This window comes from Dermacentor albipictus, chromosome 10 (assembly GCF_038994185.2).
Source record: "Dermacentor albipictus isolate Rhodes 1998 colony chromosome 10, USDA_Dalb.pri_finalv2, whole genome shotgun sequence".
Lineage (NCBI taxonomy): Eukaryota > Metazoa > Arthropoda > Arachnida > Ixodida > Ixodidae > Dermacentor > Dermacentor albipictus.
The window spans coordinates 11,294,734-11,321,000 of record NC_091830.1 but is presented as its reverse complement, the minus strand read 5'-3'; the positions used below and the strand labels follow the sequence as shown (position 1 = coordinate 11,321,000).

Here is a 26,267-nt window from a genome sequence, read left to right as displayed (position 1 = left end):
AATTTTAGACTTGGCAGAAAGAAATACACATGCGCAACCATTATTTCGTTTTACTATATTTTCTTGTGGTTTTAACCGATGCGACATGTTTATGGACTTGTGACAGGTAATAATGTAATGTGCTGTAACAGAAGCACAATTACATGAACGAGGTGCGTTTTCATGTGGGTTCCACGTGCAGGTCATTGTGCCAACACTCGAGCAAATTAGAAGCGCTTCGTGACCACAATTTCCACAACCCACGGACAAATATCGCACATCGTAAGGATTCAAACTTGTCATCTATATTTCGGTGCGTCTCGACGAAAACAAAGCCGAGTGTCATCCTTCCGGCATCTGTACAACGTCAATGCACACCGGCACGTTATGAAAACTAATGGCGCAAGTACGATGAGTCACACAAGGCTTGAAAACGAGCCTACGCGTGCGCGAAGTGGAGCACTTTTCAAGTCAAGGCACAAACTGTAACGCACAGAAGAATGCAGGCCCTACGAAAGAAGTCGTGGTATCGGTGCTCGTACGAAACATTTTCCATCGGGCGTTTTAGCAACGCGCCGAGTGCTGCTGGAAAAGTGTCTTTGCAGCTGACTTTTTGAGTAAAACTTTTTTTTTTGGTATATCTACATAAACTGCGTCATCCAGAAAGAAAACGGCAAAGCTTCGACGGAAGCAACTAGGGGAAGCTGAAGGTGTTGTTCGTGGTTATAGGAACCTTTGCACACGAAAACTTTCACACATGTAGAATATCCAGACATTTCTGCGTCCGAGAACTTGTGCTCCCAGGAAGTACGGCTCCCACAAACTTCCCATCTACCACCAAAAACTTTGCCCTGCTTCCAGGAAATCCAGGAACGCCGACATCACTAAAGCATCGTTCGCATGAACTCCGACGATCGAGCCGCAGGTCGAGTCGGAAACCGGCCTGACCCACGACTGCTGGCTCAAAGAAGTCTCTGGCACTCCGGGCTCCCTGAACCGGTGGTGAACTGGCCCCAACAATGGAGACCGCGTTGCCGCCGACGGCTTCGACGACTGGTTTCCCGGGGCTACTTGGGCCTAGTGCTCGGCTTGGTGCTCGGCAACATCGCCGCTATCTTGGCGCGTTTGTGAGACAGGAGTACCACCAGAAGCACGACCACACCCGCCAGCAGCAAGACGGCCAGACCGACGGCGACGTAGACCCGCCTGCCGGTGTTTGACAAGGCGCTGCGGATGCTGGCGAGGTTGCTGCGGCCAGCAGCGGTACTGTTGGTCGCTGCCGACGGGTTGTACTTCAAGCCCGCAGGATCTTCCGACTTGTCCCGGTCGCTCTCTGTGTGCGTATGCCTGCTCTGCACCGTCACCCGTTGTTCGGGGAGTTCCTCTGCACGAAGTTTGACAACCGAGACGATTAGGTGCACAATCTCTTCGTGACGAAAGCAATGCGACAGCATGCAAACGAGTATATACAAAGTAATCCTTTTTTTTAGCTGCACCGATTTTTTTAAAGATTGCCTATGGCAGATATCACAAATCTAACCCTTGATCTAAATTACTCGATGGGGCGGCCATTACTTATGCGCGAAATCAAAATTTTCAACTGAATTAACGTTATTATGATAATTCCCTTTTAATTACTTTACACCCCATATTTCAATACTAATTATAGCCGCTGAATTCGCACGGCGTATCCACTTGGAACCAATTCTCTGGGCAGCACCAGTTCCGAGCTATAAGTTATTAATTTTCAACGGGTCCGTCGAAATGCGTTGGTGTTCGAGTTACTTTTGTGCTCCAATGCAGAAAACAGCGGGCCTGTGCAGTGTTACTCCAGTCATTTTTTTAAGAAACTCTTAACACGGAGTTTGGTGACCGTGTGACGACCATGTGGTGACATTTGGTGACCGTGTGGAAGAGGACGACAATTTTAAAGATCGTCTTTCCGCCATCTTGGCTATTTTGTAGCTCGTTGTAGAGACCTTCGCAAATACATTTTCATGCATGCCTTTTCCCGCGGCATATTGATGGAAGTGCTCGCAGCGTCGTGAAAATATTAATAATTGATTGATTGAATGATTCGTTGAATAATTAATTAATTGAATTTCATGTTCCAAAGTAGTAGTTGTTCCAAAGCACTTGTCCTTGTCCGTCTTCCTTGTGTCCGTGGTTTCATTCGCGCTAACCTACCACTTCAAATAGTAGTCGAGGGCTCTGAAATAACTTTAAAAACCTTAATTTCCTGCGCCCACACCAAAATGTAAGTGCACGATAGTCTTGTGCACTTCATCCCCTTCGAAATGCGGCCACCCAGGTCTGAAGTCAAATCCACGACCTCATTCTCAGCGGCATAACGACATAGTCACTCATGCACCACGGCCGGTTACGTTGCAATAAAATGGTTTGTGTCAAATAAAACGACAGCCGCGTGTGTCAACGCCTCTCTCGTTGTTTGTGCGCAATTCTTTATCACAACCTTTTACTACGAAAAGTAAACAATAACCATGGCATAATGACAGCCCTCTTTTCAGCCATTTCACTTACGATTCTCGGCGACGGAATATTAAATAATCCCAATTGCAGTACTGCTTTCGTCGGTTTCTAAAACAGTTTTTACTAACAGCTTATGCTGCCTAATTATATTAAAAATAATCATGTGTAACTCTGCTTCATTGTTCCCAGCCTTTAGTGTTCATGTTTATTTACCTGGCTATAAAATTTGATGTTGCTTTATTGCTTTGTCGCTTTACTCTGAATTTTATATAATTATCATATTACTAGGTTACTACTATTATGATGCTCTGATGTCTAATCCACAATGAAAATTATTTTTGCTCATTTGTGTCGACTTTCGAACTCTATATTTACTTCCAGTATGCTGCACACGTTTTCGCTGTTTTAAACCACTCTTGCTAAACGTACGTTCCTCATTTTGTACCACAGTGAGCTTTCTCTTCCTCTCTTAATCTTTCGCTTCCCTTTTCCCTCCCCCCAGATCGGCGTAGCCAAATGGGCTCAGTTCTGGTTAAATTTCCTGCCTTTCAAAAGTTTCATTTATCCATTTCATTCTCTCTTTATTTTGTACGTGTATTACCAGGAGGCCCCCTGGCACTCTTTACTTCGTCACCGACTTCTGTACTACACTATTAACTTCGTTCTTTATGGCGGCCGCATTTCGATGGGGTCGAAATGCGATAACACCCGTGTACGTAGAGTTATGTGCACGTTAAAGAACCCCAGGTGGTCGAAATTTCCGGAGTCCTCCACTACGGCGTACCTCCTGATCAGAAAGTGGTTTTGGCACGTAAAACTCCATAATTTAATCCATTTAACCTCGTTCTATATAAACAAACAAAACTTTTCATTTCGGTTGACAGTATACACTGCAAACCGTGGGAGATTAGGCTAAAGTTATTTTGCAGCACCTGACAAAAGCCCAGCCTCCACTTGGTAATTCCAGCACATGCGCTTGCAGCATAAAATGCTGCACATAATGTTTACAAAGTCACTAAGTATAATTAGAACATTTTCTAGATCATAGCGTAATAATGAGGAATAAATACAAAAACAACGTGTACAAAGTTACAATACCTTTCAACCAAACAAATCGTCATAGAGAATGCAAAACAATAATTTTTTTAACGACCAGTCATGGGCAGTAGCAAAGCATGTATTGCAGATACAGAAATCATAATCAGGTCACTGAAGAAGACAGCACAAACTTAACAATAGTGGTATTACATCTCTATAAATTGCAAACTGCTTAAGCGTTTATAAGGAAGGCTACCGTTTTAATTTTTCTTGATTCGAAAAAGCACATTTTGGATGAGTGTGTAAGGTATGTGGTACAAAAGGCTCATTTCTAATAAGTTGGTGGAACAATTTTTTCAAACACGTTCCGCTTAGTTCGTGGGACTAATGTGCCACGATATTAAGAGCGATGTGCAATGTAGTAGTGACAAGAAGCTCGACCGAAGGAAGAGCTCACGCTCAAGAGCTTTCGTACCACATAGATTCCGCTTACCAAGTTGAGCGGTACGTATGTACCGCTCAACTTGGTAAGCGGTACGTATGTGGCGGTACGTATGTGGAGCTCCTATTCTCACTTAGCGGTACGTATGTGTAGCGAGAATAGGAGCTGTGTAAACACATTTCGGTAACAAACGCTAACAAAATTAGAACAAACTCGACCTGGTTCCTTGCCCTTACCGGACGGCTCGAGCTTTCCGTGGCAGTTCTCGTACGCAGTTCCGTCCTTGACGAGGCTGACGGCTTTCCGGGACGAGCAGGCCGAGGACTTGGCTGCCAACGAAACCCCGGGCGGTCCTTGCCCTCGAGATGCTCTGCGCGGCGCCTTTCCGCCTTCCTTGGTCTTCTTATGTTTGGCCGCCAATTTAGACATGGACTAGAGCATCGTTAAATGAAACAGAGCGAATTAGAAGGTTGCAATCCTTCTAAAGTGACAGCGTTCTTTAGCTATGCTTCGCAGAGTTCTCGTGGTTGGCGGATGGCTGTCTAGCACAGTAGAGAGCACCGTGGTAGAGAGTAACAAAGGTTGGGAGGAAGAGAAGCGCACGTATTGGAAGTCCGACGACATTTTAAAAAATGCCAAAGTAAGGAGCGGAGAAGGAAGCGAATATGCAGGTGAGGAGACAAGGTGGTGCGTGATTGGTTGGCGCAGCCGATGTTTTATAGATGCACAACTACGTGTACCACGTGCCTTAACTATATCACCCCCCATTGCACAGTGCAGTTCCCGACTTGTGGCAGCATTATTTTGATGCCGTGACACAGCTAACGAGGGTTTATTGGCTGGTCGCCTGTTGATAAGTTTACATACTACGTGAGGCCTGCGATAGAAAGGGTGTTCCACACCCACGGCGAAGGCCTATAGTTTTCCTGGTAAACACCCCCAGGGCTAGATCTAGCACACATGCATAAACGCTGGGTGGACGGTCGCCACCGCATCTCAGCGGTAGATTGTTGTACGTCTAATGTAGGAGGTGCGGGTTCAGCTCCTGTGCGCGCAACAATTTTTCTTTTTGTCAACTGCAATTTGCCTTGTAGATTATCCATTTTAATTTTAACCTACACTTACCCCATGCTGTCCCGCGCTTCAGTGTCTGTTAATTTCATTTAGTTATAGCGAACAAAATAATTAAAGCACGGTACCGTATTTGAGCTGTTTCTCGTCCAGCATTGTTGGAAACTCAGTTCCTCACTACTTGCGAAATTTGTTTGTTCTGATTCAGTATTGCCAAGAAAAACGGAAGAGGAAAACACACATAACCTGACTAAGACCTAGCGTCACTGAACGAATGCCCTTTCCTCTACGCTTCAACATTTTTGACGGGCCTACTATGGGCACAATAATTTTGGATCATAGGCCCAATCCGAGCGATAAATATACGTAAGCAGCACAAATTATACAAACGCTATTATTTTTATATGCAGCTCTGATTTTGAGGCATTACCTTGGCATGTAGTACAATTGTAAACGCTGCGTCTGAAGGGCAGGATGGCTGCTCAACCACCATCTTGTGTGGCCAGCAAGTTAGTCAGGTGTAGTAATCTAGGCACTGTCAAGTTCCACCTATTGTATTTCGCCATGTTTGCATTTTCGAGCCAACCAGAGAAAGAGCAGCCACTAACTCAGTCAATCGAAGGCTACGAGGAGAATTGGACGATATGGCGGAATTTCACTGAATCCAAAGTAAAAAAAAAAATTATGGGGTTTTACGTGCCAAAACCACTTTCTGATTATGAGGCACGCCGTAGTGGAGGACTCCGGAAATTTCGACCACCTGGGATTCCTTAACGTGCGCCTAAATCTAAGAACACGGGTGTTTTCGCATTTCGCCCCCATCTAAATGCGGCCGCCGTGGCCGGGATTCAATCCCGCCAGCTCGTGCTCAGCAGCCTAACACCATAGCCACTGAGCAACCACGGCGGGATTGAATCCAAAGTAACACCCCTACGTAAAGGAGCCTTGACGTCAATTTTTTTTATTTGTCATTTCATCGCGGTAAATGAAGTTCTAAACCCTCTAAACCCTAGAAAGGACACTGGGAAGCATTAGAGCGCCTTAAATAATTCACCATAATAATTGTTCTTACAAACAAGTTTCGGTTTTGGTATGTAGGAGGTGAATGCTTCATGACGTCATGGTACAGTGGGCTCCGTTCATGCGATCGCCGCCAGAAAAGACGCCCGCAGCAATCATGTTCCTTTTTTTTTTTAGAGAAACGACATCATACCTAGCCCTACCGCTACGCGACGACAGCAGATTTCACTCTGCTTGTCCTGACGTCACGATAATGTTCGTAACGCCAGGTCACGCATGTCGAGATCCCCAACTTAAGTATCCCCAATTTAAGATAACTTTCATACTGTATAAAAGCCATCCTTGCTTGTTTGAGACGCGGAACTTTTCTACAACTTGAAAAGCCTCACTCCGGTTAATTGTCATATTGTACTTTGCTGTCCACTCAACAGTCTACGGCGAGTATTGGAAGAGTGCGTGAAGTACGGCGAGTCAGTGTTGTTCGGCTTCAGATTCACTAGACAGCGCAGCTGTCCTCGTCTTGCTGTGTATGTCTCGAGCTTTCCGCGTGTATTGGTACACGCTTCATCGCAATGCAAAAAAAAATATATCCTTGTGTGGTGTGAGCAAGCGAGCACTAACCTTCCTTCTGAGCTCCCGTATGGAAGTAGGTTCATGTTTGGTCACCACCAATCCAGTCGTCGGGTCATAGGTGCTCTTTGAAGGTACCGGCTTCGGGAGTCCTTCAGCTTCTTCAGCTTCCAGGCCTTCTTTGTCGATTTCGACCTGCAATATACCAGGTGCGCCCCATCTACCCTAGCTTCGTTGTACTTAGTTGGTGCATGTACGGCAACATACGCGTCATATTAAGTTTGATAATCATCAGCAACAACAATATTCTTATTTATGTTCACTACAGGACTAAGGCCTCTCCCCAGTGTTCTCATATTGCTGCTAGTGCGCTGGCTGACCCCACCTTCGCGGGCGAATTTCCAAATTTCATCTGACCACCTAATTAACTGCTGTACTCGACTGCGCTCCCTTTCACTTGGCACCCATTCTACAACGCTAACAGACGAGCGGTCATCTCTCATACACATTCAGGTCCTCCCAAACCCCATATTTTGCACCTAATGCCAACTAGGATATCCATTATTCCTGTTTGCGCTCTAGAACTCACCGCTGTCTTCCGGTCAGTTAACGTTAGGGCTCTCATATCTTGCTCCATCGCTTGTTACGTGCTCCTTAACTTCTCAAGCATCTTCGTTAACCTCGAAGTTTTGAAATTAAATTCGGGAGGTTTGCGTGCCAAAACGACAATCTACCTATGAGGTACGCCGTAGTGGAGGGCTCCAGATTAATTTTGATCTTCTTGGGTAATATAACGTGCACCTAATGCACGTTAAATAACCTAAGAAGAGCAGCACCCATGTACCTAATGCACGGTACGTGGGTCTCCTTGCATTTTGCCCCTACCAAAATCGGGCCGCCGTGGCGGGAATCCGATCCTGCGACCTCGTGCTTAGCAGCACCACGCTGTGGCAACTAACCCTCCGCGGGGAGTCCTCCATGTTTCGGCCCCACATATCAGTACCAGTATAGAGTTCAGTGATCGTACACTTTCCTTATCAAGAACAGCTTTTCCAGAAAACAGGGAAAACACGCTTGTGACGCGATTTTATTTACGCACGTGCACACGCGCAAACGACGGCGTACAACTCTCCAAGAAATTAGCAATCACGCTGAAGCGTTGACCCACATGACGGCCAGCCTCGTGTCACGCAGTGAATCTGCGAAATTAGAGGGAGTAGTCCAGACTTGAGGGAACTACATTAAACTTGAGCTAAAAAGTCGTAGGGAGAGATCGTGAAGCGCACGGGACACGATCTGAGTCTCGATCTTTGTTGAGTGCCTCTATCTCGTCTAAACAAACAGGGCATTCACACAACTTGTAGTAGATTTAACGTTAGCTATTGTCTCAAGTCTGGAATATGCAGCGACTTGCTCAATTTTCTTCTCTAATGGAGCGATAGTAATCGAATACCCCGGGTGTGCTACTACCTTGTGCAAACTACTTCTCCTAGGCTATTCGAGCATACAAAGCCCGACATAGCCTGTGGTACTTATCAATCTAGTTCATTTGTTACTTGGTCTTGCTTATGATCACGCAAGCATTTATAAGGTCAATCATTAATTGATGTCTTCAGTTTAATCCTCTCATCTATAACACTTCGCTTCTTGTCATTTTGTTGCTATTATAGGATTTAGGAGGTTGACTCTAGCATAAAAAGAATAAATTCTTAGTCTCCTTCCGAGAGTTCTTTCTTCCTGCTCGTATTTGATCTTGGAATACGGCTGTCCCCACGCTATCTTTATCATAAACAGTAGTTGTATTTTCATGTTCAGGTCGATTCATTCCTAATTTCTGGTCTCCTTTGCTGATAATCATCACTCAGAATCAGTATATCGCCCGTATAAATATATTCTGCTACTAAACAATTTTTTCATGTGAAAGCAAATCTCTGCTCTCATGCTCAAAACAATTCATAACTTCGTGCTATATCATATAATACAGAAATTAGTGCTTGCCACACAGAACCGTCATAACTTATTTCTTGATGAAAACATAGCGCCGATTTCAAAATTAAAAATTGTGAAAGTAAACCGTTCATTTACAAACAGTTTTTACGTGTTGTGCGACGAACTTCCACCTTACGTGTTATTTGAACAAGAAAAAAGAACTTAAACATTATTGTTCTAGTGTTCCCTAATCACAAAAATTATTGCCAGCGCTGCAGTCATGAACTGTGTGTTTCATCGCTAGAGAGGACTTATACTCTTAGCAAATGTGTAAGATGTCTTATCTTTTTGTTCTTATATTGCTACATGAAATTGTCTAATGTCTATCACATATGATAAACCCCGCTGTAAGCAGCTAAGCAATGTTCCTTTTTCTCTTGTTTATAACATGATAGCCGGTACTAGGAACCAACTTGGACAGCAATTATCTTTCCGAAGGTGCCTTCTGGTGTGCTATAAGTTTGCATTCCAAACAATGCGACACATAAGGACAACTTCGTGGGCATTTGGTACACATTTCTTAGCATAATAATCTACCCAAAGCAAAAACAAAAAATACGCAGGACAAGCCTGACTTTGCCGTCGCCCTGTCAGTGTATGCTTCCGTGATAGTGAGGGTAAAAACAGCGCACAAGACGACGACAACATAACGAACAAAAACGTACACCACGGAAGCGCTGACTAACAACTCGGAAGGTTTATTGCGAGGACAGCAATAACAAGTAGAAATAACAGAACACGTGGCTGCAAGAAGCATCGTCGAATGATGAAACATTCGCATCATGAAACGTATGGAGCACGGAGTATTGGGTTAGGATGTTTGTATTTATAATTTCTGTCTTTGACATAAACCCTCCAAGCTGTTAGCGCCTCGAGGTGCGCGTTTTTGTTTCTTATATTGTCGTCGTTTTATGCGCTGCTTTTGCCCCCTTTACTATTGTTAAACTAGCTAGCCCATGCGATGCACGTTCCTGCAATCCTTCTGCGTGTTTGTGTGGTGTTTATTTCTTTTTTTGCGCCTAGCATAGGTAGTTTTCACGTGCCGTTATGGATGCCACTTCTCACTGTGCCAGAAGCCAAATTTGGGTACACCTCGAGCAGGATCGGACCCTTGACGTCGCGCTCACAGCAGTGCACCATATTAACGTTCGTACGTTCAGATTTTTTTATCTTGTGTACGTTACTTTCTCTTTCGATGGTGGCAGTTTTTCGCTGGATTATCGGATTACCGCTAATAGGAGGCTTGAAGCGCGAAGGCAAAAATTGACAGTCACTTACGCATCCTTAGCGATTTGAATGCGAAAAAATTATTACAATGCTGTAAGTTTCACCTTAAATTAGAACACCACCTTAACCCACCTTGCGCTAAATTGTACCAACCTGGACAAATAAACTGGTCGAGTCTGCTTGTCGGGCTGGGATTGGCCTGTCGCGCACATGTAAACGCTAGCCTGTCGTGATGAGCCCGCATCGAGTCGGGCTGAGCCAGCCCGATGGCGCGGCTTGTATACACTCCGCCGGATCCATTTGAAGCGCACATGTAAGCGCACACGGGTCAGATCGGTGGTTCGTGGACAGCAACGACCAACCGGACGCGTTGCCTCATCTCTGGCCTCGACGCAGGCTGTCGCAACAATGTCGACCCGACAGGTACGAGTTCACGTAAACGCTGTCGAGTCGGGCTGTCTGAGCCTGACTTCTGACTCGACCCGATCCTGTCGAGCTCCCGTAAACGTATAGCCTATAATACGCCCATGAACGAGGAACGGTGGCGTCGCACTCACCATGTCTATATTGCCGTCGCGTTTGGCTCTTTTGAATCTGGTCTGCTTGGGAGGGTTGTGGCGCTGGTGCTTCTTGCGCGTCCCTTTTACCTTGCTCTTGTGCTTCGCCGCTTCGCCCATGGTGTGCGAGTGACAGCGGTCGTCGGAGAGGGAAAGACGTGCTCTCGCCTCGCGGCTGTAGCCGAACGTGAGCGCGCCACGCTCCCGATGCCCAGGAGACCGGTGGCGACGTCCGCGGAAGTCTCGAGCTGATAGCGGTCGCGGACGGAGTCGAGAGGTGAAAGGCCGATGCTTGCTTCTCGTTCTTCGTCGTCTTCTTGTTCGCACGACTCGGCAGGCGCACTTGCAGCCCCAGTCACGCTTGTCTAGAGCGTGGGGCCTGCGTAGTTGAAGATGATGATCATGTTATAGTGTAGATGGATGGATGGAAAAACTTTATTTTCGTCAGAACGCATGTGCGGACGGTTCCGTGCTAGATGGCCATCAGCTCATGGCTGACGGCGACCTGGGTGGCCCACTCCACGGCCCTGGTCTGGACGACCGGGTCTGAGCTGGCCAACACGGCCTCCCACTGCTCGAGAGAAGGATCACGCATAATATCCGCCGGTGGCGGCGCTATGCTACAGCTCCATAATATGTGGTCATAGGTGGCCAGTTCCTGGCACCATTTGCATTCCGGCTGAACGTCCGGGTAGATAGTGTAGAAGAATTGACATTTGGGGGCGAGTTGGTACTGGTTGAGCATCTTGAAAGAGCAGCGCAAGACGGCGAAGACAGAATGCAGGAACACACAGGACAGCGTGTTCCTGCCTTCTGTCTTTGTCGTCTTGCGCTGCCCCTTCAAGATGTTCAATCATGTTATAGCTATTGTCAGTGTTGGTGATGATGATAGTGGCGGTGGTGGTGGAGGTCACCGCACTCATTGTAACAGGTCGCCGCAATCCAAGGGGCTAGGCCAAAGATGCAAAAGTGTACTACTACAGACAAAAACGTTGGCACACGTGAAGACGACGATGATCGACGATTTCGATAGGGATTCCATTTGAAACAGGGTGGCGTCGCCTAGCCTGCTTGAGCCTAGCCGGCCACACTGTATTCATTACAGTCGCGCATCTTTTTTTTTTTCAATATACGGCGAGGCTGCGAGGCGCCGTACCTTGAAAGTGATCTGCAATGCGTACAAAGTGTGCCTCGTGCTGGTAGCTTCTTATGCGCTGTGCGTTCGACGCTTAGTTCGCGTTGAAGCGAGGGGCAGCACGAAGGTCAATTTGCTCGCTGCTGCTGCCGTGCTTCCTCACTCCAGCGTTCTGACAGTAAATTTCCGCGGTCATCGAATGAGATGCGTTCATGTTTACCTGTGCGCGCGACACAGTGCTTGTTGACTTATTTAGCAAGCGAATGTTTACAAGATTATACGGCCGATAAAACTACTATCCTTACTTCGTATAGCTGTCTACTAATTTGCTATCGCAATCGATGCTACATCTTTCGGATGGAAATGACCTTTTGGGGTGGAGTGTACAATCTATTGATATACTTTGTCAATTATACAGCAAACTGCAACATTCTCGTAATGTAATGGACGCGTCCATTGGAACAATTACGCAAACATAATGATCTTGAGCCATCCTTGAGGTTTCACGGACTCCACAAAAACGCTGGACCCATTTGACCACAGTATCCACCTCTATAGCATCTTTTGCGCAGGTCTTTTCAACATTTCAATATTTATTTACCGTCCTCAAGGTCTATTCAAATGGGTCGCGAAGCTTCGGGCGAAAAGCGGTCTCCGACATGGGATCGAGGTTGATTATGGGAGCAGCGATTGAAGCGCGACTAAAGTGAGAAAGTAACAAAACAGGTGAAAGCAAAAGCGCTTTTGTTAATTAAGAACACGAGACAAATTGATTTGATTGAAAATAAAGATTGTGATCAATTTTGTGTACATACTACGAGTGAAAAAACAAATAGAACTCTCGCTCACCGTTGACCCTCTATCGTGCAGCCTATTGAGGAAATAAATGAAAAAATGTATTGCTGGCTCATTGCGCTTACTAAACCAGTTTTAAACCATTGTACAAAATGAATTCATTTCTTTCGGAAATAAACGAGAAATTGTTATGTGACCGTTTGGTAACATCGCACCATAATATAGTGCAAATGCTCGTCACTGTCACCGGGTATGTGCTGAACGCCTACCGATGGCCGTTTGTAGCGAACTGCAGCATACAACTATAAAAATTTATGAAAAAACAATTCTGATTTGCATCGAATAATGCGTTTAGCCTGCTTTCAGAGGCGTTTATTTGGGGCCGCTATGAGGTACTACGTGTTATGATGTTCTGACCCTCATACATGGAGTATGATGGGCGATTTGTTTATTCATTTAGTGGGCAGGCCCTGCACGGGTTTCGGAATTGGTCTTTGAGAAAGCGGTGCTCGAAGTGGTGCCGGTTGTCTCCCTCGTAAGTGTCTGGTTAGACTTTGCGCTATTTTCGGTGTCGGTCCACGAAAACGATGAGACAGTCACGCAATATTGGGGTAAGCTCCCAGAGAATGCTAAACGCACAAAAAAATGGACTGCATTGATTCCAGAGTACAGTGAGCCAAATTAAAGCATTTGAGAAAAAGTCTAAAAGTTATAGGCACCAAAGTACCATGTTACCAAGCGGTCACAAACACAAATGTAAGTGCCTATAGTTTTCGTGTGAGAGATGCTGCGCTTTTAAAAGAATCGTGTGCGTATAATTCTGATTGCTGCCATCTCGTAAAATATTACAGAATGCCTGTAGCTAAGGGACAGCCAGAAATACGAAAAAGTAGGAAACTTACGATTTGTACGTGACAAAAGAAGGCCGAATGTTATGCACTACCTCGCCATGCTGCGACATGGTCACCAACACGAATTCGACCTATTCGTGTGCATAAGGAATGGCAAGGCATTCGAACGACGATTATGCGTCAGTTTTCTATTGTTTCTTTGGTACGTACCAAACGGACGCTCAGCGGGTTAGTAAAAAGATGCCAGCCTGTGGGCCTCGGAGGCTGCATGGAATACGGTATACGTTACCAAACTGTAGCAGCGCCTCATAGAGAGTGAACAATAACTACCAGTTTTTCAGCACCCGCAAAAAGTTTTCTCACGCCTCTGGTTCACGCCGCTGTCAATCGCAATGCAATGCAGCTGTTCTAGTGCGCAGAAAGGCCCCACGCTGGAAAACTTCAACTGCTACTACGCGCCCCCTTCGAACGTTGCGTTGTTTTCCTGTCAACACTTGCCTGAATTGTGGTGGCGTTGTGTTTGCGAGATGTGTTTTATCGCGGTGCAACGTGTTCAGTCAGAAGTAGAGAGTTGCGACCACCAGATAATTTTTCACATAGCTGCCTTCATGCGGCTGCGCTGGCCGGCGAGAGTCCGACAGGGCGCCCCTGCAGCACTCAGCAACCAGAGCTTTCTTCGGCGCGCACAGAGACGATGCTCTGTGGATGACCGATACGAATTAGGCTTCCGCACCAAAAGCTCGAAAGGCCCATGCAGCCTTAGTACAGGACCATTTAAAGATACTGCTCTAAATGCAGGCCACCAAAATAAATTTCGCGCCTTTGACAACAAAAATGCCGGCACTGTGTTTTTAACAGATATGACGTCAGTTTATCTTTTGTTGCGACGGAATTAAGTGTTCTCTCGCCACACAGATGGCGCTAAGCCCAATGAACCGCCGATTAATCGCCATGTTTGGAACGCACGGGCTTCTATGGAAGCATCGCTACAAGGTGCATTTACCTTGCTAATCTTGCCCAGTTTCGCAAGAAATTTGAAACTGATCATTTGTACCATCCGTTCTTCGAGTTCCATTTTGACTAAGACTAAAATTCCGTCTTGCTTTGCCCGGCTGGTACTTTTGAGTGTAGAAAGATACACTGCGCGAAACTTGGGTACATAGGTTGTAGATTTTGTGCCAAATTGAACAACAGGAAAGAACGTAATGGCATTTCGATAAAAGCAGAGTTCTCAGCTCTTATGCTTGCGTGTTGTCTTAACAAAATCCCCTCATTTGAATGCTTTTGCTAAATTATATTTTTCAAATTATCTTTAAAAGTGCAAAGCACCCTAGCCAATTAAGAAAATACGTGAAAGTATTTCGTGCGAAAAGTAAGCTTTTTATCTAAATGCACATATTCTGCTTTTGTTGGCGCTGCTGATGTGAATTGCATTTTTCCCTGTTTGAATCTGGATTGAGTGCCCCTATTTTTTGTGGACTCACTGCGTTCTGCATCATGTAAGGGTAGAAATTAACTAATTTCCCTGAAGTGAATGCTAAAGTGATGCTACAAAATGTTATCTTACAAAACCTTTAATTCTATATAATTCGGATCTGTTATGAACCACTATGCACCGGTTGAGGACATTATATTTCTGCACTGTAGCTAAACATGAAGTGAAACGAAAAATACGTAAAAGCCTGCAATTGAATCCGAAGCGAAACCGAAAATTTTCGGTTCGATGCCGGCCTGCACAGGACAACGGGGAATGCGTCAAAATCAAGCTTATAACGAAAAAAAAATATGCACCAAGTTAACGTGCAGCTATACGTACGAGCAATGATAATGCCTAGTTAAAGCAGAAAGGCCCAAATGAGACCCGGATACACCTGCTCAAACTGCGCGCGCTTGAAACCTGAACAGGAAGTGTGGCTTTACTCGACGAATAATGCGGTTTGAGATGTTCTAACGCAAGTGGGGCAATAGAAATGCGCCACATATGAAGCTTGGAACCGAAAAGCCGCATCAAGTTAGCGCTATAATGGAATTCATAAGGCGTAACATGTGCAAAAAACGCTGAAATTAAACCCAATTAGCCCGGATGGGCAGATCCCAGATATAGTCAGCTCTGGACTGTGGGTCCATCCCTAATGTTGTGCAGTCTAACCAAACCACATGATACCCTAGCGCACCGTAGAGGAGATTGTGTCTCTTCGATGTCAACTGCTGTCGAGCCACCTTTTCTTCACCAATGCACTAAGTACTCTTCCTTATCTAGATCATTGACCAGTTAATGCTCCGATCAGCTTTGAATCGTAGTGTTTCTGAAAGATGAATTACGCCGCCTTTCAAAACTGCGTGGCCCTGAAATAATTTCGACCAGCCGGGGTTGGTACCCTTAAACCTAACTGCACGAGCGTTTTTTCACAGTCCCTCCCTTCGCGGAATACGACCGCAGCCGCGTCGAATTGAACACGTGACCTCCTGTTTTGCATCACAACGTCATGATAAGAGCCACCACGGCGCGTGCGCTACAAGTCCAAACAGAATGCATGCACTGGCGTAAACTATTCCATTGAGTTTAATGAATGCGCGCAAACGACTCAATAATTCTACAGGGAAGTTCATATCGAAACGTTAAACACCACTGCGCACGCCTTTGTTCGACTGTCCGCACGTATTCTGATATTCATGGCTGTTAAGGTAGCGCTTCGCCCATGATCGCTACGCTTCCGGTCATCGCGATATCAGTATGCACCGTTTTTACCCGCGCCTGTATACATATATTGGCGGTCCTTAGGCACACGTGAGACCAGCCTGGAACATTTCACTTCGAAGGCACGCGAGGCAAAGCCGCCTGAAGTTCTGCTCTTTGACATTTCAGTGTCACATGCTCCTCGCTTCATCCGTCAGTGGGTGGAGTAGGCACCCGGCTGAAATCGGTGGCCGCGAGGCAAAGGTGGGCGATGGGCGAAGGCATGAGGGCACTAGAATCAAAACGGCCCTGCAGGGTGGTCCGGCCCCCAAATTCCGCAACGACCGTTTTCACGCGCTCAGTATCAGCCCAAGGAACGGCGGCCGAACGGACGTCGATGCGCCGACCACGGATTTCTTGCTCCGTTCACGCCACATCAGCACCATCAGGAGCACGGCCACACCGGTCAAGACAACAATGACGAAGGCGGCAATGACGTAGACCCGGTACACGGTCGTGTTTCGGCTCATGTTCCCGGTGTCTCCGCCAGGACCGGCGTGCGCCACGATCGTGGCCGACGGATGACTTTGGGTGGTATGCGACTGGTCACGAGCGCCTTCCGTAGGCGGCTTCTCTTGGGTCGGCTTGGGAGTCTTGTCGGCAGCCTTGCTGGCGCACTCCTCTGTGAATGATGCTGCCTCGGAGGGCTTAATGACCGTCGATGGGATCGCAGACGCCAATGGCTCCGCCACCGCGGTAGATATCAATATCTTGCTGCCCTCTGCCGGTTTTTTGGCTTTAGGTTTCACCTGCTTCTTTACACACTGAGAGGAGAAAGACACAGCAATTGGTATTTAATGAGTATACACTCTCCTAATCTCGTTTCGCGAAGTTAGTTTATTTATAAATGCGTTCCACTTACTAAATTATACCTGCCTGTAACGAATAGAATAGAATAGAATAGCTTTATTTCCATCTACTTGATGGAGGAGGCTGCAAGTAAAAGCTGCTCCAGTAGGCAGCTTGACGAGGCCCGCAGCCCCCTCTACAGAATATTCGGCAACAGCATACATGCAAGCACATATGCATCATACATACATATATACACATACACATATACATATGTATACATACATATATTGTCAGGATTGGGGGCTCAATCCCTTCGTCCGTGGTCCTTTGCCAAGATTGGAGTACGGCATGAATTCGAAGGTAGCTGGCCCATGCCGTCGTCCAACTTATTTACGCTGAGATCGTTGATGAAGTGAAGAACTGCTTCTCAACGAGAACGAGGAAAAAGGGGTTTATTTACAGAAATTAACTCAGTCTAACATGACTGCTTGAGAAAAAGAGTATTAGTCCAACAGGACCACATGAGAGAAGTGAACCAGTCTAACATGACTGCTCAAGAGAAGTGCGTCCAACATTCGCACAACTACAGTTTTTATACACTCGATCCGCCGGTCCTACGACGCGGCGGCTGTTCGTTTACACATCACCAACTCGCAGCTGCTCTGAAGACCAGTTTACAGACACAAAGGCACACACATTCCGAAGCCCAAGCGACGGCGTTGAAGGTGGTGCCGTTCCGGAAAATCGACGCCGCTCGAGGGTCGCTCGTTGTTTTGCAACATGCAGAACCGTGAGAGCGCAAAAATAAGACGTTCCCGCGGTAGCTTCTTCAGGCGTGTCAGATCAGCTCCGCGTTGAGGAACTCTGGAATCATTGTCCCCACACCAAACTCGTCCCGTCACAATGTCGAAGGGGCTGGAGGAAGGCGGCGGATTCCAGCGCAAAGGTCGCTTCTTTGAACGCCTCGCAGCTGCAGCGACGGAGAGGGGGAGGTGCGCGTCTTGCACCCCTTGTCGTAATCGGGTGGCAAGGTGGCAATCTTGTTGCGCAACTCGCCGTTCTTTACAGCGCCTCCATGGCCCGAAAAGTCTCGACTGTCTAGCGCTGACAACCGCTAGGCAGGAAGAGAACGGCTGCTGGTCAGGGGGGGATTGATGTCTTGGCTCGCAGCGACCACTTGTGCATTGATGTCACCGCCCCAAAACATCCAACAAGGACAGGCAACTGCAAAATGAACCCCACAACACGGCTCTGCGCCGAGATGACGTGCATTGGCTCTCACTTTAGACTCGCTAGGCTTCAAAAAAAACAACAACAACATAAGTGCAGAAACAAAAAAAAATGCTGCATTTCACTATGCCAATTTCTGAAGCAAATTCCTGCTGACAAATTCAGCAATCATGGAGGGAATCCTGCTAAATGAGAGGGGATCTTCTTCGCTTAATAAAATTAACACTAGTAACCCTAAAATTTAGGCGGGACCCCCAAACGCAGAATTCAAATTAGCCTGCTCAAACCATCCGCATTGCTATGCAACTTTCCCTTCTTATATCTAACGGAGAAGTTGTACTCTTGGAGAGTGAGGCTCCATCGGAGCAAGCGGCCGTTTTTGTGTGACATTTGATTGAGCCACGTCAGAGGACAGTGGTCGGTCTCGAAGATGAACTTCGCTCCGTACAAGTAACACGACAACTTCTGGGCGGCCCAAACCAAACAAGCGCATTCCTTCTCTGAAGCGCTGTAGGCTTCCTCTCTTACATTTAGTTTACGGCTGGCGTAGAGGATAGGATGCTCCTCGTTATCGTCGCCGACCTGACTAAGTACCACGCCCATACCTCTGTCGCTTGCGTCGCATTGAACTATGAATTCCTTGGTGTAGTCTGGCGCGCGAAGCACAGGGCGAGAAACCAATAGCGTTTTCAAACTTTGGAAAGCGTTCTCCTTGTCCTTATCCCAGTGTACGTTACTCGGTGCTCCCTTTCGGAGGGCGTCTGTTAATGGACTTGCCAATTGCGAGTAACTCGGAATGTACCGTTGATAGTACCCTACAAGTCCCAAAAATGAACGAAGGTTCGTTTTTGGTCGCGGCTGAGAAAATTCTCCTATCGTAGCTATTTTCAGCTCAGCCGGCCGTCTCATGTCCTGACCGACAACATGGCCCAGATAAGTAACCTGCGAACAACCAAACCTACACTTTTCCGCTTTCATCGTTAAGTCGACTTTAAACGTACGAAGCCTCGCATTCTTGTCGTAATAGAATTTGGCGTTCCTTTGAGCTATTTCCGTGTTCCTTTTGACTAGTTCTTGGGTTGCGCTTAGTCGCTCCAGTAAATTTAGCACGTATTCAACCACGGTTGGACTCTCCCCTCTTTCCTCCCACATCTCTCTTAACATTCTCAGTGGGGAACGGAGTGTCCTCCCATACACTAGTTCTGCTGGTGAGAACCCTGTCGCTTCATGTGGAACCGTTCGCAAAGCAAACAAAGTTGCCGGCAGACAGTTCTCCCAGTCCTCGTTGTGCTCGTAACAGAGCGCACGCAAAACTCGCTTAAGCACCGAATGCCACCTCTCTACACTGTTTGACTGAGGGTGATAGACAGAACTGTGAATTAACTTTACCCCGCACTTTTGCAAGAATGTGGAAGTCAGTGCGCTCGTGAATACTGACCCTTGATCTGCCTGAATTTCGGCTGGAAACCCAACTCGTGCAAACACTGTCAAAAGCGCGTCTACTACTTCGGTGGAGCTGAGCTCTTTTAAAGGGATTGCTTCTGGAAACTTGGTGGCCGGACACATCATGGTAAACAAGTACCTGTAGCCTGATTTTGTTTTTGGAAGAGGCCCTACCATGTCTATTACAAGTCGTCTGAAAGGCTCTGTTATTAAGGGCACTACCTTCAGTGGAGCTTTCCAAGTCTCTCCTGGTTTACCAGAACGCTGGCAGGCGTCGCATGATCTTACAAAGTTTTCTACATCTTTGAAACAGCCAGGCCAGTAGTATTCCATAAGCAATCTTTCCTTTGATTTGTTTATGCCTAGGTGGCCGGACCACCCATTTCCATGACAAAGACTCAAAAGGTCCTCCCTATACTTAGTAGGTATGACTAACTGATCTAAAATCTTACCCTTTCGATCTCTGTAATGCCGATACAACAATCCTCCTCTCTCATGTATCGTTACGTTGCGCCTAGCAATGCCTTCTTTAGCTGTGTCACGTAATTTAGCTAAGCTCTCATCATTCTTTTGCTCGGCTGCCAGTGACTCTCTATCCACGCGTAAGAGTTGATCAAAGTTCTTTGAGGCCGGTGATAACAACGACCCTGTCTCGCTTGTGAGCGCGTCTGCTTGCTCTTCCTGCAGGCTAGAACTCTGACACTCTAGTGCTACGCTCTCATTGAGCTGGTCAACTGGCAGGCTCTCCTCAACTGTTCTTTTGTCCCTCGGGCCTAGCTCGGATTCGGGTATTGAAGCTATCCCCTTTTCTGCTTCAGCTGGAGGAGCTTGAGCATTTTCAGCCGAAAGCGCCGCGATCTTACGAGCTTGGCCTCGGGTCAATGCCTGTACTATGCCCTCTCCCAGTTTGAGCCCTCTGTCACGCAGTAACTGATTCGAACGATTCGAAAAGATGTAGGGATACTGCAGTGACAAAAATTTGGAAACTGCAGCCTCAGTCTCTAGCTCCCCGAATGGTCCACTGATTTTGACTTTGGCCATGGGCAGACACACGCTGTGTTCTTCTACAACCTGTTTTATCCATGCTACTTCTCCGGTGAAGTCCTCTACCATCACGTAAGACGGATGGACAATGTCCAGCGTGGCGGCACTGTCTCTTAGCACTCGGCATGGTTTTCCATTAACTTGCAGGTTGTGGAGATACGGACTTAAAAGTTCCATATTCTCATCTTTTTCCTCCACGTAGGAAAAAACTACGCTAGGCTTCTCGCAGTTTACAGCTATATGTCCCAGTTTGTGGCATTTGTAACAGCGAATTGGTCTAAAAGATCCGAATTTTCTTTTCTGTTCTTGTGCGGTTTCTCCGTTAAGTTTCTCCTCGCTCTTTTCTGCGGGCTTTACCGCCATGTCTACCGGCTTCGACCGTCTAGTTTGCGCACCCTTTTTGAACGGAAATGGTTTCCGCGGTCCATTTCGACCGTCCCAGTTTCCCTCCTCGGCGTTCAACTTTCTACGGGTTGCGTACTCTTCGGCTAATTCAGCCGCCCTTTCCACAGTGTTTACATTACCTCTGTCTTGCACCCACAGTTTCACAGCTTGGGGGATGGTTTTGTAAAACTGCTCTAGACACATGCATTCAATGATCATGTCTCTGCTGTCGTACGCTTCCGCGCTTTTAAGCCACTCGACTAGGTTGGCCTTTAAGCTATATGCAAACTCCGGATAGCCCTCGCTATCTTTCTTGCCTGTGCTCCTAAACCTTTGCCGAAAAGCTTCGGCTGAAAGGCGGTATTTCTTCAGGAGACTAGCCTTAACTTTTGCATAATCATATGCATCCTGCGCACTCAATCTGGCGATTACTTCCGCCGCCTCACACGGCAACATAGACAGCAACCGCTGTGGCCATGTACTCGGGCCGAAGTTCATCTTCTCGCAAGTCCTTTCAAAATTGCTTAGGAACAAGCCTATGTCGGTCCCGACCTCAAATGGCTTTAATAGCCTGTCCATGCGGTACGATTCTGCCTCACTTGATCGTCCCAGAGCGCCTTCACTTCCTTGAGACAACTCCAAACGTTTGCTTTCAAGTTCAAGTTGCATTTTCCTTAACTGAAACTCGCGATCTTTATCGCGTTCCTCTCTCTCTTGCTTTTCTCTGTCCCTTTCTTCTCTTTCTCGGTCCCGTTCTTCTCTTTCTCTTTCCCGTTTCTCTCTCTTTTTGAGAAGTTCCAATCCCATTTCAATATCTTGCTCACTGGCCTGATTGGAAATTAGCTCCAATAATTCCGATTTGAGCATTTCCTTGCGTACATCTAGGCCCAGTTCCTCACCAACAATCAACAACTCGTCTCTCAGCAGTGTCCTTAACTCCATGACTGCTGCTTTACTGCCTTGATTCTGCTGTCTAAATCTAGCTAGGAAAACGCAACCTAGCTAACACACAACAATCTAGCTTTGCTACTGTTCTAAACAGAACAACCACAAAATGAAGCCTAGAGAGTCAAAGCAAAAACCAAGCACTCACCGCAGATACAGCACCATGTCGCAAAGTCCATCTCACCGCTGTCAGCCAGTTGTCAGGATTGGGGGCTCAATCCCTTCGTCCGTGGTCCTTTGCCAAGATTGGAGTACGGCATGAATTCGAAGGTAGCTGGCCCATGCCGTCGTCCAACTTATTTACGCTGAGATCGTTGATGAAGTGAAGAACTGCTTCTCAACGAGAACGAGGAAAAAGGGGTTTATTTACAGAAATTAACTCAGTCTAACATGACTGCTTGAGAAAAAGAGTATTAGTCCAACAGGACCACATGAGAGAAGTGAACCAGTCTAACATGACTGCTCAAGAGAAGTGCGTCCAACATTCGCACAACTACAGTTTTTATACACTCGATCCGCCGGTCCTACGACGCGGCGGCTGTTCGTTTACACATCACCAACTCGCAGCTGCTCTGAAGACCAGTTTACAGACACAAAGGCACACACATTCCGAAGCCCAAGCGACGGCGTTGAAGGTGGTGCCGTTCCGGAAAATCGACGCCGCTCGAGGGTCGCTCGTTGTTTTGCAACATGCAGAACCGTGAGAGCGCAAAAATAAGACGTTCCCGCGGTAGCTTCTTCAGGCGTGTCAGATCAGCTCCGCGTTGAGGAACTCTGGAATCATTGTCCCCACACCAAACTCGTCCCGTCACAATGTCGAAGGGGCTGGAGGAAGGCGGCGGATTCCAGCGCAAAGGTCGCTTCTTTGAACGCCTCGCAGCTGCAGCGACGGAGAGGGGGAGGTGCGCGTCTTGCACCCCTTGTCGTAATCGGGTGGCAAGGTGGCAATCTTGTTGCGCAACTCGCCGTTCTTTACAATATATACACATACTCGTATATACTCTCATGAACCCACATACTCGCATTTACACATGCCCACCCATATCCATACAGAGCCACTGGTGACTAAACCAAAAATACTTAGGGTAGCTTGTGTGGTTCTCGTGGTGAATGCAAATGAGACAAGAATACGCCGCTGAACATTATATAGAATACGCCGCTGAACGACCAATACACGTTAATGTAACCATCTTGCAATGCATTATCCGTGGATTTTTATACATACTGTCAGTCGCATCAGAGATCATACCAGGGCACCCCATCAAAAGACAAGTTAATGATCACTTCCGCAAGTTAGCATCCACAATGTAAATGGCACAAAATAATAATGCAAAACATAGCAGAATTGGCAAGTGCAAGATCATGCACAGGTTATATCGAAACTATAGAAAACAGTGCGTGCGTGCGTGCGTGCGTGCGTGCGTGCGTGCGTGCGTGCGTGCGTGCGTGCGTGCGTGCGTGCGTTCTATGCAGCCACATCTGGGCGCAGCTAACCCGGTGCTCCTTAGTTTGAAATGAGGGACAATACAATTTTATTGCATTCGACTTGAAAAATACATTAAAGGAGACCCACCTTCTTTTTCATAGCCAGTATCGAAGGTCGGCGTTTGGTCACAAACGCCGCAGTTGCGCCGTCGAAACCGACTTTTGCTGGAGGTGGCGACGGGAGATTAGCGTCACCGAGGTCGAATCGGTCGTCTGCTGCTACGGCCTGCAGCAACAAAGACAAGGGAGACACAACCGCCTCAAAACTTTGGTTTTGGCCTAGATAATTCCCATTCACACGGTCGGAGATTGGACAAGTTTTACTGCGATAGCAATTACATGACACTATAAGCGCATTTCTGCCGTCGGCTCCGGCGTCGCCTTCCGCCGTAAGATTCCGTAGTAAGTGCAAAGGCAATACCACAATCGCCCCGTTTCCTACACTGTATGTGCGAGGCAAAGCGTGCGAGGGGAGATGGCGATCGCGACAATCTCGCCCGCGCGAGAAGGACAGAGGCGGAAAGGAAGCGCTCCGCCTTCCGTGGCACGCGAGGCACCCTACGTTGCGAAGCGCCGGCGGAAGGAGAGGGAGGGGGGTGGGCAGTGTTCTACTCCGGCTGCAACAGCACATGAGGCGGCTGGGTGCGGTGGCGCGGTCATATTTTTAGAGCGATTTGCGTTGGGGGCAGAGTCTAGGTGCGTCGGCAGCTCCCAGCCTTGTGCGCGCTGTGTGTACTCGGCGCAAATTTGGCGTTGGAGCCATAGGCAGCACTAAGATCACTTCGCTCGCTGCTGCTGCCGCGTTTCCTCACGTCAGCATTTTGATACAGAATCTCTGCAGTCATCGAGTAAGATGCGTTCATGTTTGCTGTGGGCGCTGACACCATGCTTGGCATTTTAGTTAGCAAATTATGTTCACACCTCATACGGCCGATGAAAGTACCATCCTTACTTGTCATGGCAATCTGCTAATTTGCTATCGCAATCGATGCTTCGCCTTTCGGGCGAAACTGCGACATTTTTGTCCTTCGTGATCTAAAATGTGGCAACGCGACCAAGAGAACACTAAAGAGAAACACTGAAATAGTTTAGCTTGATAGTGTTCTTGAAATATTTATGAATTTTCGTTGATTTCGGGATAATATGTAGTTTGTCAGAGAACTAGGATAAAAGTTTCATTTCTTGAATTACGCGCCGAATATCCGGGGCCAGCGCGTCAGCGTGACGTATTACACAGCATTTTCCCCTGTTTTGGCTCTTCCGTTTTAGGAAACGATCTTGTAGCTTCTCAAGTTCAGTACTGGCTTCCTTTAGGTTGCAGTGTATAGACTATTTTTACCGACAATATGCCCCGGACAGGTGACTTCGAAATCCATTACGTTACTACGCACTTGTTCAGGAAATTCAAAGCACCCGTATTTCGGTCTTGCGTCTTTTGTGGCTTGCCAAGCATTCTCTAGCGGTAAGGGTGGCTATTTTTTTTTTACTGTCCCTTTAAGACAACAACTAAGCTGAAAAACAGACGAACGGCGCTGCCTTCATCCCCTGTGCGATCTAGCCGTTTTCTTAACTCAACGGTGCATCTTACCCGCCGTGGTTGCTCAGTGGCTATGGTGTTGGGCTGCTGAGCACGAGGTCGCGGGATCGAATCTCAGCCACGGCGGCCGCATTTCGATGGGGGCGAAATGCGGAAACACCCGTGTACTTAAATCTAAGTTAAAGAACCCCAGGTGGTCGAAATTTCCGGAGCCCTCCACTACAGCGTGTCTCATAATCAGAAAGTGGTTTTGGCACGTAAAACCCCATATATTGTTATTAACGGTGCATCTTAAGTTGGCGCAGTGCCTTTTGCGTTGCGCTGCTAAGCACGATATCATTGGCTGAAATCCCGGTCGTAGAGGCCGAATTTTAATGCCAGTGAAACGAATGATGGTTGCATGTGGAAATAATGCGTTCAGAAGCCTGTTCGTGCGACAAAAGAAAAAAACTGTCCACTCCTTTGCGCCGGTGGTCAATTCGAGAGTACTCTTAAAAAGCCGGCAGATCCCACACCCCGTGGGAATCGAGGTTATGCGAAGCAGTGTGCGTAGAGTCTACCAAGTTAACGAAACGGCCACGAGAGCACCAAGATGTAGGCGGCTGCTTCATGAACTACATGACAAGCATGTCATGACAATCATGTCATGTCATGATCGACCATTCATGTTCGTCATATACTCTTGTCATATTATGCAGATTTCGCTACGTACCAAGACGTAAGCAGCTGTTTCATGATCTATATAACACGCATTTCATGACATTCATGTCATGACCTGTCATTTTTGTTCGTCGTACACTCTTGCCATACTATGCCAATTTTGGTACATACCAAGCTAACAGAACGAGAATGAGAGCACCAAGATATGGGCGGCTAGATTGATACTGTGAAAGTGACAAATGTTCGCCAAGAAATGATTTAATACGCGTTAAGATAAGCCTTGCTTCAAAGAATATGGGGATGACACTGCTTAAAAACATGAATTGGCGAAAAGCTATTCCGCGCAGTGGCAACGCAAGGACATACACAAGCTGCTTTTCGTCGCATACAGATATATCCTGGTCAGATCTTCTGTATACCCTCCTGGACATGGGCTTTCATGCTTTCCCATGTTAAACCATGAAATAAAAACAAATATTGCGGTGTAACATGAAGCTAGACGTAGGTGATACATTACTTATGTCCAGGAATCTTGGACATTGCCCCTCCGGCTATCTGCCAATCGTCACCATAGCGCACTAGCGTAACTCAAAGGAGAGCATATTCAAAAATATTTCAGAAGGCCACTCGCATTTCGACGTTCTCTTCGACGAACACTGTATACACTGGGTATCCTGCGAATTTGTGACATTACAATATATGCGAGTTCCACGTAGCTTCACAGAATAAATGTAATGTTGTGTGCCGTCGCCGGACCTAGCGGCCTGTGGGTACCCCAGAGACTTCATTGGCTCTATTGTTGAGGACGACGCAACGAGCTATGGAAAGAAGAATGATAGGTGTAAC

General features: G+C 47.0%; 1 protein-coding gene across 2 annotated transcripts in view; it reads right to left on the bottom strand.

The window, feature by feature from the left end:
* Window positions 1-262: 262 nt before the first annotated feature.
* The window catches only part of LOC135917922 (uncharacterized), a 48,923-nt gene continuing 22,918 nt past the window's right edge, over window positions 263-26,267 (bottom strand). For both annotated transcript variants that reach the window (XM_070527671.1, XM_070527670.1), the window contains exons 2-7: window positions 23,313-23,450; window positions 16,352-16,665; window positions 10,384-10,762; window positions 6,662-6,805; window positions 4,186-4,381; window positions 263-1,363 (exon numbers count right to left, since the gene is read on the bottom strand). In XM_070527671.1, the coding sequence (XP_070383772.1) occupies window positions 1,047-1,363; window positions 4,186-4,381; window positions 6,662-6,805; window positions 10,384-10,762; window positions 16,352-16,665; window positions 23,313-23,324 (1,362 nt within the window). In that variant the 5' untranslated portion in view covers window positions 23,325-23,450 and the 3' untranslated portion in view covers window positions 263-1,046. The remainder of the gene's footprint in view (window positions 1,364-4,185; window positions 4,382-6,661; window positions 6,806-10,383; window positions 10,763-16,351; window positions 16,666-23,312; window positions 23,451-26,267) is intronic.